The sequence below is a fragment of the Chroicocephalus ridibundus genome, chromosome 2 (genome assembly GCF_963924245.1).
Source record: "Chroicocephalus ridibundus chromosome 2, bChrRid1.1, whole genome shotgun sequence".
Classification (NCBI taxonomy): domain Eukaryota; kingdom Metazoa; phylum Chordata; class Aves; order Charadriiformes; family Laridae; genus Chroicocephalus; species Chroicocephalus ridibundus.
This window is the reverse complement of record NC_086285.1, coordinates 83,251,335-83,268,852: the sequence shown is the minus strand read 5'-3', so window position 1 is coordinate 83,268,852 and position 17,518 is coordinate 83,251,335. Positions and strand designations below refer to the sequence as shown.

The 17,518-nt window shown below is 34.5% G+C and overlaps 1 protein-coding gene across 2 annotated transcripts in view; it reads right to left on the bottom strand.

Moving 5' to 3' along the window:
* Positions 1-17,518, bottom strand: part of CDH9 (cadherin 9) — a 99,873-nt gene that overhangs the window by 34,406 nt on the left and 47,949 nt on the right. For both annotated transcript variants that reach the window (XM_063326093.1, XM_063326094.1), the window contains exon 3: positions 10,925-11,219. In XM_063326093.1, the coding sequence (XP_063182163.1) occupies positions 10,925-11,219 (295 nt within the window). The remainder of the gene's footprint in view (positions 1-10,924; positions 11,220-17,518) is intronic.

Here is a 17,518-nt window from a genome sequence, read left to right as displayed (position 1 = left end):
AAACGTCTGGTTGAAAGAGGTTAAAGGCATTGATTCCAAATTGCTTGTTTGGAAAAAACTCTAATTTCCAATGGTTTAGACACTGGGGTGTCTGGGTCTCAGTGAAATTTAATTGAACATATGCCCTTAAATAGTTTATCTTCCTCAGGTAGATCCATATATATGCGTAGCCAAGGTATCTTTTAAAATCTTATGCATTAAGTCAGTGAGTATTAGTCTTCCAGACCATGAAATATAAGACTCTTTTTTCCTGTTCACTGTCTTAACCACCTCAGTGTGCTAAAGAGGTGGCTATTACTTAGGTGTCTTTTTCACAACTGTCACATATTTTGACTTTATGAGGAAATAAACCTTTCGATTTTTTGTTTATGTCTCCAGTATACTGTGTACATAGCCTTATTTATCATCGGCTATTTATCATTTGCCTTGGAGCAGAGTGAAGTAAGTGTTATTGACTTGGCTTTCTGACAGGAAGCTTTGATGAGAATTTGCAGTTTATTGGCAGCAACTCTGTTAAATGCAGGATATTCACACATGTGTACATACTTCAGTGGACAGACAGTTGGGTTGTTTTGGTTTGGTTTGGTTGTTTTTTTTTAATTACCAATTAAGTGTGAGCAATATGTGTTTTAAAAACAAATAGATGAACAACTTTCATAAGGAATAAAATTGATACTTGCACAGATCTTAATTGTGCTTGATCTTAATTTCACAGTGTTACATATTTATGAGGTATAGGAAAACGCTATTCTGGAAAGTCTTTTGAGGCATCTGGTTAGACAGTAGAAAATGAAGTAAATGTTAGCATAAGGATTGCTGTCATTCTGAAAACTTGCAGATGTGCATTTTGCTAGATATTAAGAAAAATACAGTGATTTCCATAAGAAATGCTGTAAGATATCTTGTTCCATGTACATGTATTCAGTGGGAATAATATAGAGTCGTTTTCAAACAGGCAGGAGATAGACAAGACAGTCCAGGAGAAACTTTTTCTTACCTTCATTTTCTCTGTGAAGGCTGTGTATGACACAGAAAATTTCCAAAATAACTACATGATTGGCAAGAAATAAAAATGGTGACATATAATAGAATTCAAGATGAATTGTTAATTGAACAAAGAAGAACACATATGGAGTAACTGCCATTTCTAGAAATCATCTTCTATGTTTCTAGAAACTTATTATCAATTCTCATATCTATTTTCATGATTTAATTGAGAGAAATGTCATATTTTATCCCTGTAATATATAAAAACATACATATCTATTATGTATACACATACACATATATCATGTATAGGCACATTTTGAGCGAAAAATTTAATTAAACAATACTGTACCCATTACGGGCAGACATTCATAGTCCTTCCGTCTCAGTGGAGACCCATTTGATGGTGTCTTTTAAGGAGAATACTGCACTTCTTTTGTGGTAGTAATGTTCCTTTCCTGACCTTGCTACACTTAGACTGCTGGTGTGCTGCAGCTAAATCAGTTGTAATAGAAGTATTCCTAATCATTCAGATTCACATGAGATAAAACTTTCATTTCTCAGTAGCTCTACTAAAACTGAGGGTTAGGGGTGGAGGGGAATAGCTCATCAAATGAGCTACACAGGATAAATAAAGATGTAGGAGTCTGGACTTCTCTTTTGTGATAGATCTGTTTGATGAGACTCTTACCTCTTTGGAAAACTGAAAATTATGTCAAAACATCTTTATGTACATTCTACCATGGGTGATACATAGTTACTTTAATTTATATTAGAAAAAAAAAGTTGTTTTTTTTATCTTACACCCAAATATGATCCATTGTATCATATGTGCATATTTTGGAAATACTTAGAAGTTATAGAGAAATCTGGTGTGGAAAAAAACAAAACCAAAACCAAACAACAAAACAACCAAACCATCCTGCCTTTGGGTTTCGCTTTCAAAATAGATGCATGCATGTGTCAGCTTGATTTTAAAAAATAAACCTGACATTTTAGACTTAGATGTGTAACATCGGCAACTAAAATGTATATTCAAGCATTCAGAAGGCTGCCTTTTCTTTTGAAAACAACTGAAAAGCTTCTGAGTTCAGAAGATTAGACTAAGTAAGAGTCCCAGATATGGTTTGATTTAACAGAATAAAAAAAAATTATATAAATAAGAAGATATAAATTGAGAAGTAAATACTTCTCAATATAATTTGTAAATTTCTTTTATGGCTACACGTAACCAATTCTCAAACAGATTTGACTTACATCTAGTTAATTTCAATTCCTGACTTAGATCTGTGCGTTCAGCCTTCCCAGCCTACTACAGATCCAACATTTGAGAAATCCCATTCTCAAAAATCACTTAAGTGAAGAAAAGGGTTTCTTTTAGACACCTAAAACTACACGAGTATCTTGACTACATAGTGTCCGGAAAGAACTCTGCATTAGCATGATATAAATAGAGACAATAATATTAGCACTTTAAGAGCAGTTCTGCCCTTAGACAACAGATTACCTCCTCCCCACTACTAACTTGTTTATTTTAATGTCTGACATGTTTTAGTTTTAATAAAGGATATAACATGCGTATGCCTCTGTTTGACATGTTCCTTCTGATAAAGACACAGGTGTTCCTAATATTGGTAATGTTAATTAGTCCCAGCTATTTCAGTCCTTAGGACCATCAGTTCAATTGCCACAGGCTGCAACACGATCACATAAATGTGAGAAGGGGCTCACTGCACCTGTTATGCTGTAGTTTGTCTTAAAAGAAGCAAAATTATTTGGTGTCTGGTAGCTGCAAGAGCTCATAAGGGAATAAATTAGGTCCCTGTAAACTGGCAACATGTATTTACTGTGGCTCTGAAAAAAGGTTGCACATGGCTGTGAATTGTAGCACAGGTTTATATCAAAGGACATATAAAGAGTGTATGTTCATATCAAGAGGTGTATATACTAACTGAAGCATCATGGCGGTTCCTTGATATTTTCAGAATGTCAATGAAATTTTTACTTTTTAGTTGTGAAGCCATGAAAGATGAAAGCACCTTGGATAAATATCCTATTGGAAGGAGAGCATCTCTAACAATGCAGAACGGATCCCATTGTACTGCACTGCAGTGAGAGCAAAAGTGCTGATGTAAAGAATTCGGGCCCATTATGCTTTTGTTCAGAGATTATAGTGTTATAGCTGAAAATCTACTGAAATGAAAGGAAGGAAAATGGATACATCAAACAATCTTTAGTGAAAGTATGATACAGGAACTTTTAATGTAAATTTCAAGCTCTGATTTAGAGAGGTCCAGGCCTCCAGGTTTTTTTGTTTTGTTTTGTTTTCAATCTACACAGATAATGGGAAATAATACATTTGTTGCAATAAAGTAGCCAGGCAAACAGTATTGCATTGAATCATTTCAGAGAGATATAAAGGGGAGCCACGTTTAACATAGCCCAGGCCTGAAAATTCTACTTTGCAAGAAGACTGTCACTCCAAGGGTGCTGTGATGCCTGTTCCTGTAGTAGCTGAACACATTCTGACACATCTATGCTGTTCTAGTCTTCCACTAATTGGTGGGAAATTGAGACATACAGAGATTAAATGAGTTTGTGGTCACCTTAAAACTACATCTCCAATGTTTAGGCCAACCAGTTTACAAAGCCTAAAGTCTCATATAGTGCTTTAAAAGTCACCCATCCTGTTTACTAATTGCTGCATTTGAACTGCTGTCATCTTATTCCTTCCTACAAGAAATAGTTTAGACCAGCATGTCATGAAGGGCCAGCAGGTGGAGGTTTATGGGAGCTCAGAGGAGGTCACAAACTTCTAACAATGAGTAGACAGCATCTCAGTTCCCATGGGACAGAAATACGGAAATTATTTATACCTACCTGTGTTTACAGAAAGCACTAGCTATTTTTACTTGCTGACAGTACTTCTATAAACCCCCCATTTCTTCTATCACCAAAAGTGAGCGGTAACTCACAGGGGGTGCATAGATGGTTCTGATTTTCCGGTGTCTTAATAAGAAAGCAAACCTCCCCCGCCCCAAAAATAAAAGACAAGAAAGAGAGACTGAGGAGTCATGTTTAGAAGATATGAGGATTTTGCAGCTGAAGAAAAATGAATACATCAAGTTATTTTTTAGATGAGGTTAGATACAGCTGGACGAAAGTGTCTCTTCTGCTTTTACCTGCTATACTTTGCATGCTCCTGTCACCTCCCTAGCACCAGCTCTGACATGTAACCTCATGTGATCTGACCCAGGGAACAAAAGTAGCAGAAAAGGAATATTTACCTCGAACAATCCATTTTTCTGATGATTTAGCTCTTAAACTTTCTTCTTTTGGATTTAGAAGGACTGTGGGTAAGGCATAAGACAGTACAACTAGGAGCAGAGAGATCAAAAGAAGAAAAAAAGTGCCACTCCTTTTGGCTGTAGCTTGAGATCTGCTTATCTGCAATGTTAAAATGTTCTGTCAATCTTAAATTTGTGAAACATTCAAATTCTTCAGAAGTACTGTTTTGAATCTTGTTAAGGCTGATTTTTGTCCCTCAATTTTTCTGAATATGCAGTGTCTCTCAATGTTTTCAAGTGTGACTTTAATACATTCTGCATCAACTTTAAAGAAACTGTGATATTTCCGATGATTTATGAGGAATTTCCCAAATTTTATAAACATGATGTTTCCTCTTTACCGTCATATATATAACAGATATGTATTAGTTTTTATGTGATTGCTTATATTAGTTTTTTAAGTGTTTATGTTTTCTTCAGTCAGTAACAAAGAATAAAGCAGTATCACTAAAGGGTAAAAGTATTTATGTAAAAATAAAACTAACAAAGCTCTGAAGGAGAAAAAATAATTTATAAAAGCAGTGTTTACTTTTAATTCCATACAATAGGTTTGGTTGTTGAATAGACCTGTACAACAATAATCTTCCCAAAACGTTATTGTTCAAAATTAGTTACATTGCTTTTTTGGCTCCTAAAAGGAAACTACTGCTTTTCATTTGGATCAGAGTGTATGTTTGTTTTTTCTCTTGAGATCACACAATCATGTGGGAGTCTTGTAAACTCAGATTTTCCTCTGAGGATAGATTCCTTCTGTGTCTTGAAGAGCCGAAATGTCTACATTACACATGATTTTGTTTATCTAACTGAACACAGGAGAAACCTCAGTAAAAAAGTAGTAATTGTAAACGGACATTTAAATTTTACAGAAATTATAGACAGTAATCATGAAATAAGGTCCATGCAGGTAGATCCTAACACTTAAATAACGTCCAGGTTTAAGTCAATGGAGCTGTACAAATTCAAAATAACCTGATTGTAATATCAGAGCTCTACTAAGTTCCTTGCAGAGTAGGCCTCCTTTTTGCTAGGAAAATGCTGTCCATATTATATACATAACTATATAAATGATAGAATAATTTAAGGAAAAAAATAATCATGAGCTAAATAAGATTCTTTTGACATTCCAATGGTTTTCTTTTTTTAATTGGAAATAAAAAGTTTTAAAACACCCCCTCATAGTCTTCTGAAAAAGTTCTGCCTCATGACAAATACAAAATATTTATAAAACATTCTATAAACTTCCTTAATGAAAATGTATTGTAAGCCTATTGTAAATAAAAGTGCTATGCATGTATCTAACAGAATGCATGTCCAGAACTGACAAAATCCCCATAATACCCCAAATTTCTTGGGAAACTATATGTTTATATTTATATATTTATATTATTTATATTCATATATTTATATATTTATATTTTTAACTGTTTAACAAAAAGAGGATTTTGCATTTTTCACCTTGATGGTTTATTTTAAGAAAGTATTATGAGGCGTTGAACTCTCATTTTATATTTTCATCTTTATTTTGTAGAAATGTATTTTTTTTCATTATGAAGTCTTGTATAAAAATAATAAAGAAGATAAATAAAAAATTATTAAAATACAGCATTTAAAAAAGAGAATCTTATGCAGACTCTGACAGTCATAGAGGTTTTGAAATTCATTAGTTATAGTGGTAAATGCAAACAGAAATATAGGAAGTATTCTACCCACAGGATTTCTGCCATCCTGCTTAGTATGACTAAAAGGAATTCTAATACTATATTTTAACTGCCGAATCTAAAATATGAACTTGCAGATAAAATATTTATTTGAAATATATCTTTCTCTTAAAGCTAACTCAATAATTCATTTTAAAATAGATTATATGTTAACAATTAACATTCTGAATTTTTTCAAGTCAGCAAAGTATTTCATGAGATTTTGGCAAAGTCAAGACAGTCATTCATAGCTTTTTTTTTTTAAGCATCTGAAACCAGGGAAAATATGCAGAGGAGAAAATATAATTATTTCCTGCTGAAATATGAAAGATGAGAGCTGCCTCCATTTAGTCATTTACACACATCTGTAGATTAATGCTTACTGACATAAGCAAATTCAAAAATAGAAAATATGATGGTTACTGTATTTGGTTCTCTCTTTTTTTTTTTTTTTTACTGTAAGGCCTACTTGTTCTTGTAAGAGCTTCCTATACAAAATAACAGACTGTTCCTGAGAAATATGTTTGTGATTATGTGATGCTCAGAATAAGACATAACTAAAACTAATATGTATTTACCTTCTCTGAAATTTCCTCTTATACTATTTCTAAAATATAGTCAAATCAGAATAGATCATGCTTCAAACACACCTGCTTTTCATTGTGACCAAGATTGTATCTTACAGCTTTGGCATTCCATCAATTTAAAATTTTGAACATCTTTTGTTCCTTTACTTTCTAGATTATGTTTTGATTAAGCTTTATGCTAGATCTATCTAGCATCTTTTTCTTATTTTTTTGAATTATTTTTTATTGAATCAATTTACCTAGTCTGACATAAAACTCAGGATTCTTCACGTCAACTCTAGCACTCTTTAAAAATATAGCTACAGCAGTTATTATCCTACGGTTCTTCAGTATAGTGGCTGATTTTAATGAGAAATTCCATGTTATTGAGCTTTAGAATCTCTTAAACTAACTTTCTCATTTAATTTTTTGAGTTAATATCACTGTGAGCATTTAGCATGATCATTTCCATAAAAGCTATCTGAAATGACACTGCAGTCAGTTCACTTCAGTGGTTTTGATTGCTTCCAGTACTAACTTTGCTACACAGCATTTTAGGTATACCCATAATGCTGTTGGAGATATAACTGGATCCCATTTAGGCATAGCAAGGCTAATTTATGTATAGCTTGATGGCTGCAGTGTAGATATTACAACACAGGACTGGCGCAAACTAGTGCACAAACAAGCCTTCATATTTCCCCCCAGACTTGGATAGGTTGTGCTGAAAATCCACGACACGCTTTCACCGTTCTTGCTATCAAACTAGTTAAACAAGAGTGAGGTTTGCCTACTGGTACTGAAAATCACACATTCTGTCAGAGGTGTTGACTTATCATTTTCCTTTGTGTGCTCTAGACCTAGTTATTCCAAGAAACAGCCAGTAACACAGTGAGAAATAATGTAGTATGATGTATCATTTGAATAACAGATACACACGCAGCTGGAAGCATTGCTAGTGATGATTTCTCTTCAATTTCTCATTTTCTTGAGCTTTCAAAAATCTCTGCTGTCATATTTTTTCAACTTGGCAAAATAATAAATATAATAGTTAAGAAAAAAATATCTTTTAAGACATAAAACTGGGAGGAGGTGAAGGATGGGAAGAAACTGAGGTTTCCCTACAAATTTTTGACCTGCTCATCATGAGTATATCCACTTCTTAAAATGCGTATAGTGTAGTTGTATAGTTGTTTCTAGTCAGATAAGTTATTTGGTTAGGTATGCAAGAATCTGTGTATATATAGTTACAACAAATAACCTTCATCATCTTAAGTATTCATGCAGGTAATGCAGGACTACGCTGACTTTCTAATTTGATGCAGTCTTAGTAAAGATGATCACTCTATTCCAGGGATTCTTGCTTTTATTATTCTTATATCTTCCATTTGTTATAGAGGAACATACAGAATTAAGGGGCTCTTAATCTTTTATTCTGAAGTCTCCCATTTTTCTGGAATGCACTTTTGTGATCTCAATCTGCTTTCTTTCTTCCTTACCTTTTCAGTATATTTTCAGTCCTTTTCTTTCAGATGCACTTACTTTCACAGCAGCGATAACCCTAAATACGCATTGGTCACTCAATAACTTCTCAGTTTGTTCTTCCTTCATGACTTATTTTACGCAACCCTCCCACCTCAAATTCCATTTTAAGTTCTGAAGTCCAGAACCAACTAAAAGTTTTTGGCCCTACTTCCTTACTAAATTTAGCTTTTGGACTTCGATTTGACGCTTACCTAATCTGTGAACAGCAATACATCCCCAAACCACTGAAGAGATTAAGCGTTGAGGTGTAATGAACCTACTTGCATAATTGACAATTCTGTAAATTTGTTATGTTCTGCAATAAACACTATGTTCAGGAAAAAAGTTGCTTGGACTGCATGTCCAGACAAAAGAAAAGCTAGTAGTTGTTCACTAAATCAAACCTACTGAATGAGGAATAAATACAGCTGCCTAAATGCCATTTTCGTAATGCATTGGAGATTTTTAATGAATGTCTTAGACACTGTGGAAAGTATGAACCAGGAGCTACTTCCACAGCCCATTGCCAGGCTGTATCAGTTTTGAGTTTAATTTTTGTCACTCTTTTTTCTTCTTTTCCCTGCGTTTTGTCGTATGCGCTGCCTAGTGCATGTTTGCTGGCTTACATTCATATAGCTTTCTTTTGTGTGGATGTTTCAAGAGCTACGCTACCTTCATTCTGTATTTCATTTATACTTTTGTGTGTTTTATGGGGAGGTTTACAAGAGTACCACTTGCTCACCTGTAAGTTGTATTCCACTTATGGTAAGAATCTCACCTTTTCACTTCCAAGTTATTTTCTCCAGTTATGGCATCTGCTTACTGGAGGAGTGGGACAAAGGGATTCCAAGAAGGAACATATTTGTATATTCCTTATTTACCTATATGTACATCCTGACAATTGAATTAGCATTCCTATGACTGACTTCAGAAATAAAGCATTTCTGCTTCTTGAATGGAGTGATCTGGATTTGGGATCTTATTCTCTGCTACCTTAAGAAATTAAAAAACTACTTTTATTCATTGAAATTCAAATGCTAAAAAATTGCTGATCCAGTGTAGTTTTTATATCCGCAAATGCAAATGTCAACAAACCAAAGCACAGAATAACTCAGATACCTTTTTTGCCTTCATATGGCAAGCTAAGGGGCTTTTTTTTTACTGTTTAAATTCTTTTCCTCTAATTCTTTCTTCACAGTAAACTCACCTTTACTTGTGTCTTTTATGGACACCTTCTCAGCTTAATGGTACTTATACTATCATCATCCTCATCAAATATAGACATTTCATAGACTTAAAATTTCACAGGCAGTGCCAAAGCACTGGATCTTCTGTTCTCTTTTATTCATGCTTCTCCATTGACTCTAATGAAGTTGGACTAGGTGATAAGGTTAAACACGGACATCATACTTTTATCCTATCTGTTCCTATAGAGTTTATTCCTTACAAGTATATTTCAAATTAAATATGACAGGTGCACTGCCAACATTTTTCCTTCACAGATTATCAGCAAAGTAAATTCTGAATGGAAAGGATTTCTCTATTTTCCATTTATCTTTAAAAGAACCATTCTTGGACTCTTCACATTATACCTAGTAGTGTAGTTATTCCCTTCTCGTGATTATAAAAGAGACTTATAAAATAGAGTCTTGTTCCATTATACTTCTGCTACTGCTCTGAGAGATAATTATTAGCTTCTGGAAATTATTTTGCAGAGATATATATTAGTCACAAGTGTTGATTGGTATTTTATTGTCTCTTTTAGCAATGCCGTCATCCAGGGCTGATTTTGCAAACCGTTACAGTAATTCAAGATAAGTAAATAATTCTTGAGAATTTATCTGTCAGTTGTTTCCCATAGCCTATGTATTTTATGCTTACTCATCTTATGAGAGAGACCATCTCTGATGAAAAAGAATGGACCACCAAGGTAATCATGATAACTTCTGATGAATGCGTGCTAGTGAATATTATCTATCACTTTATATCATTTGAACAAAACTAAGAGAATCCTTTTCCTTTGATGCTATATTTCTCACCTGTCTTCTTACTGTCACTCCACATTTTTACTTTGCAGTGCAGCAGTTGTGAATAGCTGTAAGTTTTTATCCATGAAGAAAAATTATTTTTTAAAACAAAGAGTTATTTCTTTGGGGAAGGGCTTCATATGTTAGATATCTTGAAAAAACCCAAGCAGACAAATCCATATTAAAAAACCAAACCAAACCAAACCAAACCACCAAGAACAACTACTACTATTAATACCAAAGAGAAAAAAAACCAACACAATCCCCCCCCCCCCCCAAAAAAAAAGAAAACAAACCAAAACCAAACCACCAACCCATAACAAATTGTTAGGTATTTGTAGGAATATATTTTTCATCATTTTGATATGTTAATTGATTTACATACTTACGTGCTTAAAGTTTTTTGTGTCTAAAGGTACAGAAAGATTTGCTAAATCAGACTTCACAAATACAAAGAGGATACATTATATGCAAGTGATATTCTCAGCTGTGGCAAAACTATGTCCTAACTGATAAGACAACCATATATGCTACATTCCTTGGTGATTCTTGTGGGCTTAAAAGACTAAAGGGTAGCTTATAGGGTGGAAAAAAGATTAAAGAAACAAATAAATAAAAGCAGAAATGAGTCATTTATGATACATTACTGGCAACAAAAATCGTTCCATGGCTGTTCACAGAAGCTAGTATTAAGTGCCTCAAATCAGAAATTATTATTAAGTTCCCAATCTACTCAAACCCATTTGCATTTTACATAAGGATAAGTTTTTACCTACCAACTCCAGCCATCTCCGGAATACTGGCGGTGTACATGTCCTTGGTGAATTTTGGTTCATTGTCATTGATATCGTGGATTTTAATGATAAATTCAGACTCTGGCTCCACTTGTCTTCCAGTTTTTCTGTCTATAGCCTTGGCACGTAGCACATACAGGGACTTTTCTTCTCTGTCCAATTTCTTTGCAGCATGAATATCTCCTGTATTTTCATCTATAATGAACAGACTGCCAGCCCCATCTCCTGTTAATATGTATTTTAAATTTCCATCTCCTTTATCTTGGTCAGTGTGTAGCTTCAGGGAGGTAGAAAAGAAGAATTCTATAAATATATGTATTATTATTACAGCCCAAATCATTCAGCATATATGGATAAGTCTGTACAATCTTGACTATAATTGGGGTCAGTAGTGGTTATCTTGTGTTTCACTGTTGGAAAAATTGCAAATTTAAGAGTCACACACAAAAAATAGCTCTAAACAAACTTATAAGGACACATGTAGAATATATTGGAGTAGCATTGAAAAAGACCAACTTGAAACAAAAAATATTTATTTGAATAGTCTGTCCAGCAGCTAGCAGAAGTCTCCTTTTTGAATATGACAGGGGGTGTAAAACTCGTAAGTTTCTATTTGCAAAATAACACTTGCCTTCCCATTTATTGATTGCTAATAAGGCAACCATTTACCTTGCAATAACAGAAGAAGTAGGATTTAAGGATTACAGCTTCTGAACTTCCGCAAATCACTTCTAAATGTTCCGATTTAAGCAACTTGTGTTGCTAGTTGTATTTTTTTTTTCCGTTAGGAACATCTCACCTCTGTTAATTGCTTCCTTCCTTCTAGTCCTCTCCACACAGCAGAAATAATTTTCAAGAACACTAGGAGGTAAATTTTCAAAGCATCAAGTGGGATTTAACAGTCCTTTTCCTACTACACCTCTTCATAAGAGTTCAAAACTGTACCCTGTGAACTTACAGGCACTGATTAGTTTGCCATATAGCACCATTATGAAAAAGTGCCTAAAAGCAAAGCCGAAGCAAGACATTGAAGCTGACCCAGGCACTACAAATTCTCACATAATACTCTTTTTCAGAAGTCTGAATTTCCTCTAATTTAATTTGCAAGGACATGCAGTTCCTTTTAATGAGCATCTGTGGTATACTTTTCTCAGATATATGCTTACAGTCACATCTAGCTACAGATCAGTCACCTGAGTGCTTTTCAAATGTGGACAGAAAGAATCTTACCCCAGCATTTTTATATATTTTTTTTATTTCTCTGATTAGAAAAATATAGTATATCATCCACACGAGAAAATATTGTTCAGTATCAGTAAAGGTGTTAGTCCAGTCACTAGAGCCAGATAAGTTATTTTATGCCACTTCTTTCCTTGTTTCCTCGTTTATGTATTCCTGGCAGTGTTTACCTTCACGTTTCATAGCTGAGTCATTGCATTTTTTTATTACTCCACTGTATGAAGAAGGATTGTGGTGGATTTTCTTAAATTTCTTTACTTGGACTTTTTCCTCAAGTTTAACACTGCAGCCTAACACTAGTCGTCAAATGTGACCTCGTTATTGTTATGGTCTTCTAGAGGTAAGACTGGACGAGATGACTATCCAAACATTTTTAGCACTTAATATATTCAGTGTATATCTGTAACAAATATCTGAGAAAAATATTAAGGATTGCATACAGTGGCTTGAAAGCATGATATACAACATGCATAGAGAACTCCAAAAAAAAAGTCCCTGTCAACTTGCCACCTTTACAGATAATACAGAGGAAATAAATTTAAATATTGCATGGGTATCTTGACACAGAATGTGGAGCATTATGTAATCAATATACAAAGTTCATGAAAATATTTGATTCGTATTTTCATGTTTGAACTTATTTTCATATTTGATTCTTATTTTCAGGAAAAAAAGAGTAGACTTATTTGTATGTCTATGTATATGTAAGTACAAAATATAGAGTATTTCTTTTGGTCAGGTGATTCTGTCTTGCACCACGCAGGACAATTTATTGTCCCTCAGAAACAGTGCACATTCATTCTTATTGAGATATTCCTCACCTTGTGGCGTAAATATAGCTTTCTCCTTTTGTCTTGAGGTAGAACTTTTTGAAATATGCCAAATAAGAATCAGACCTCAGGAGTGATGACTAGCACCTGAAACTAGTTTTCTCATGAAGACAGGCCCTCCTGCTTCTTTTTGAGTCTTTAAAATGTCTCCTGTTTAAAACGTAACACCTGTTATGATGTCCTGTGTTGTTACAGGTCTCCTTAACATCCTCAGCCAGCTAGCTGGGGGAGCAGCCAGGTGAAGAGCTGTGTCTGGGAACTCAGTAAGGGGTCAATCCCATGGGTCAGAAGAAGGGAAATCACTTAACATAAGGCATTAGGGAGGCTAGAGTGTCTGTGAAGATAACATCCTTCCTCAACACTGAATATAAGGAAGCACTTCTTTAGTCTCGCACAATAGTCGTCACTGACTAATCAGTAATTTGTTAAACTGTTTATAGTTCTAATGTTAGTCATGTAAGTGCTTACATTAGACATGTAGGTTACCAAACTGAGTAGCTGCACATTCTGTCCTGTGTTTTTTGTCTTTACTTTTTGTATTTTTGAAATAATTTCCATCAGTCTCCCTGGGGCTTTTGTTTTTTTCCTGCACATGTATATACTCCAACACACGTTGCTATTGATAGGAATTTATTTAACTTGCTTATTGTTATATGAATTAAACCAGGCTCTGGTCCACAGGTATTATCTCCATAGCAGCCTGCCCGGCAGATGGCCAAGAAAGACACTTAATTTACAGGACCCCTGGTCTTTAATTGTCAAGACTGCTATGCACGGGAAGAATGGAATATGTACAGAGGCTGGAGAAGTTTCCCACATTAAAAACAAACAGCCATTACCGAAACAAAATATCACACAGTTCTGAACTGGAAAATAAAAGAAAGAAGGGGGTAAGGGGTAGAATGAGACTTTTATATTGCTTGTCTTGATTTAGAACAGAAAACAAAATTCTTAGTTTAAATGGGAATATATTCTATACATGGAATTGTGCCAGAAAAACTAAGTACATAATATGCATTTTATTGGAAATTATATCTGGAATTTTATTTTAATATAATTTTATTTGAAAGTGTGGTAATAATATAGTTCTGATTTGAAAACCTGCTAAATGCTTTTCCCAAGCAGTTCTGCTACCCAAAGAATCTTTCGGAGACTGTAAACTGACTTAAAGTTAGCACTTTACTTACTAAGATTGAAAATTTTCCTATTTGAAATTTTTTATTCCTACAAAATCCTCCTAGACTTGGAGAGCTGGTCACCTGCTGAAAAGAGGTCCTACATGCTAGAAGAAGACAGATGCAAATGAGTAGCAGAGATCCAGGCTGTGAATGTAAATAGTGTTAGCCTGCCAACCTGATTTTGATTGCTCATATGAGCAATTCTGCCGGTAATCCAGGGTCGACAACCTCTTAAAATGGGGTGACGATGAGCAAGTAGTGGGAGCAGTGATCTTTTCTGTGCTAACAAGTAGTTCCGGAAAAAAGTCACATCTGTCCATTGCCATTCCCTTACCCTGCTCCTCCACTATAGATAGATCCTCAGAGAACAGGTTAATTTATTTTATCTGTCTGCTCAAACTATCTACAAACATGTCAGGTAGCTCAACCTGTGATGGGTATTTTAAGCTTCCTGCTTATCTCATGCTTCTACCAAATGATAAACAGAATTTTCAAGCATTATAAGTTTGAGAATATAATGTGATTTCCTAGCAATGAAGAGTTCCACCTCCTGTTGCCAATTTACTATTAGCAAGATCACTTGAAGTACAGTTGCAAACTACCACTTATTCTACATGTAACAGTTTCTAATTCCTATGTATTCTTTGTTTTGCACTTCACATTTGAGTAACCTTCATTAATCTGTGAAGCAATTTTATGACTTCGTAGTTTGTGGAAAAAAATGGGACCATTTTCGTATTTAAGAATAAATAAAGCAAACCATTATCCAGCATCTTACGGAAAAAAAAAAATACTGACTGTATAAAATGGAACAATGAAACCATTCTCTCACTGTATTAGAGTTATATAATTACAAACCATGCTTTTAATTTAGGAGACAGAGTAACTGCATGAGATCGTAGATGGTTATGCAAAATAAGTATAGGGACTTAGACATTTGTAAAAAGATATTGCAATTTAACTTTAACCCATCTATAGTCTATGTTTCTTTATGACTGGTAATCTATAAACTGCTTAAATATTTTGAATTTATAATATAAAGTGTGATTTCAGCTTTTCAAATGTCAGTTGTTCTACAGAGACGCTCCAGAAAATCACATGCAAGATATTTTTACATACAAAAATATTTTTTACATGCAAAATATTTTGTGGATTCTTTTTTATTTAATTAGTAATCTCTTTATGCATGTGAAGGAGGCTCAGATGTTCAAACTGGAAAAATAGTATACATACAGTTGATCTGAAGTAATCTGACTGCTGTGATTTCCCTCTACATTTTACAGACTCAGCAGGTCTGGGGGGATCCACTGTTTACTGTCAGCAGAAAGTCATTCCTGTTGAAATATTTTATTTTGGTTTACTTTACGTGATCCTTTTTCTCTCTTTGAGGTGGAGTAGTTTAGCAAACAAAACCTCTATATGGGTGGGAAATGAACTTGTCAAATGTGTCCTTTTTCATACCATAAATTGTTCATTCTGCAATTTCTGTGAAGGGCTGGCAGGTCAGAGGAGAACCATGAAATACATTGATAAAGGAAAGCAAAAAAAAAACAAGCAAAGAAACAAACAAAACCCCAAACCAGATAATATAGTAGATTACTCGGTATATAGTGACCACACCAATAGAAAATGCCATTCCCATTCCATTCTGTATCCAGCATCAATTAATCTGAAACATGTTGGAATGACGACGTAACTTAGAAGATGCACTGATGAGTATCTTGATTTCTTAATAACCTTTTGCACACATTTTTTCTATAGTCATCCATGTGGCTGGCTAAACACGTTCTCAACACAACTTTTCCTGAGGATCATCAAAGACAAAGACATTGCTAATGGTTATGGGAGTGACAATTAGCTATTTCTGTAACAATGTATGTCATAAAATATGAGCATATTTATAAATGCGCTCTCAATCTTTTTTCTTTATTTACATAGGAAAAGTGTGCATCTCAAATTAGCCTGTCTATCTAGTTCTGTGAAAGTGAATTTTTATGTGATGTGATAATTGAGATCTTGATGTTCTCAAAAGAAATCTTGACATAAATTTTCATGGGTCCCTGTTACTGTAATTTCCAATAAGTAAATGAGTAGGCAAACAAGACATTATCTCAGAGTTCCGTAGCATAATTCTATTTCCCCTAAATTAAGTACCTTGCTCTTTTGGCTTACACTTCACCCTCATGTAGCACTCAATATTTATCAGCAAATGGTGGTTATAACATAACTGCCTGGTTTCATTTGACTATGCATTCTTAGTATGTCCAAGGTTAACCACAACTTCTCTCAAAACTGCTGTTGTTATACACAGTAGAAAAGACACCAGCATTCTTTGGAGGTAAAAGATATCTCATAGATTATCAAGTTCAGCGTTTGCTATGAAATGGCAAAAGAAAACATAGAGAAAAAAGAAAAAAAAGTTGCCTTAGAAAAGAGTTCCTTAAAGGTCCATGTTTAAAAGTGCTTGACTGTTTCTTGTTAATTCAATTTTAATTTACTAAATTTCCTGTAAACTGTGCAGCTGATCTGATTCTCTGCTCTTTGTAATAGGGAGTAACTGTTTTCAAGTTAGGCAGGCACGTAATCAGTGGAAGAGGGGAGAATCGATGGACACAGTTAACAAATTATATGGTAATATGAATGAATTTTCCCCATTTAGAAGGAAGAAAATGCCAGACTTCACTTAGATTTCATTTTATTTGCAATTTATTTCTGTACAACTATTGTTGCAGATTAAAAGGGGAAAAAATTTAGGACTAGCGAGATTGTTATCAATAAATACGGCAAAAACATTTATTTGGTTGCCTAAATTCAGAAAGGTATGATCACTCTTGTGGAGAGGGATGAGGGCAAAGGAAGGATGAAGACACATCAAGGAGAGGGTAGATCCATGTCTACATTGTGGTACCTACTGTACTAATGCTTACAAATTAGATGCTTTACAATGTGCCTCTGTGTCATGGTATAGAAAAAGGGCTATTACTACAGATTTCTTACCTTCACTGGCTCCACACACACAGTTATCTCCAGCAGGGGAATCCTAATATCCCACGGTCTTCTGTCTTAACCCTATTTGCCTGCAAATGCCTTCTAGAAAGTGTGAGCAATGTTCTTTCAACCATTCTTTCAACCATTCAGTACTTCAAGAGGACTCATAAGAAAGATGGGGACAAACTTTTTAGCAGGGCCTGTTGTGATAGGACAAGGGGTAATGGCTTTAAACTAAAAGAGGATAGGTTTAGACTAGGTATAAGGAAGCAATTTTTTATGATGAAGGTGCTGGAACACTGAACAGGTTTCCCAGAGAGGTGGCAGATGCCCCCATCCCT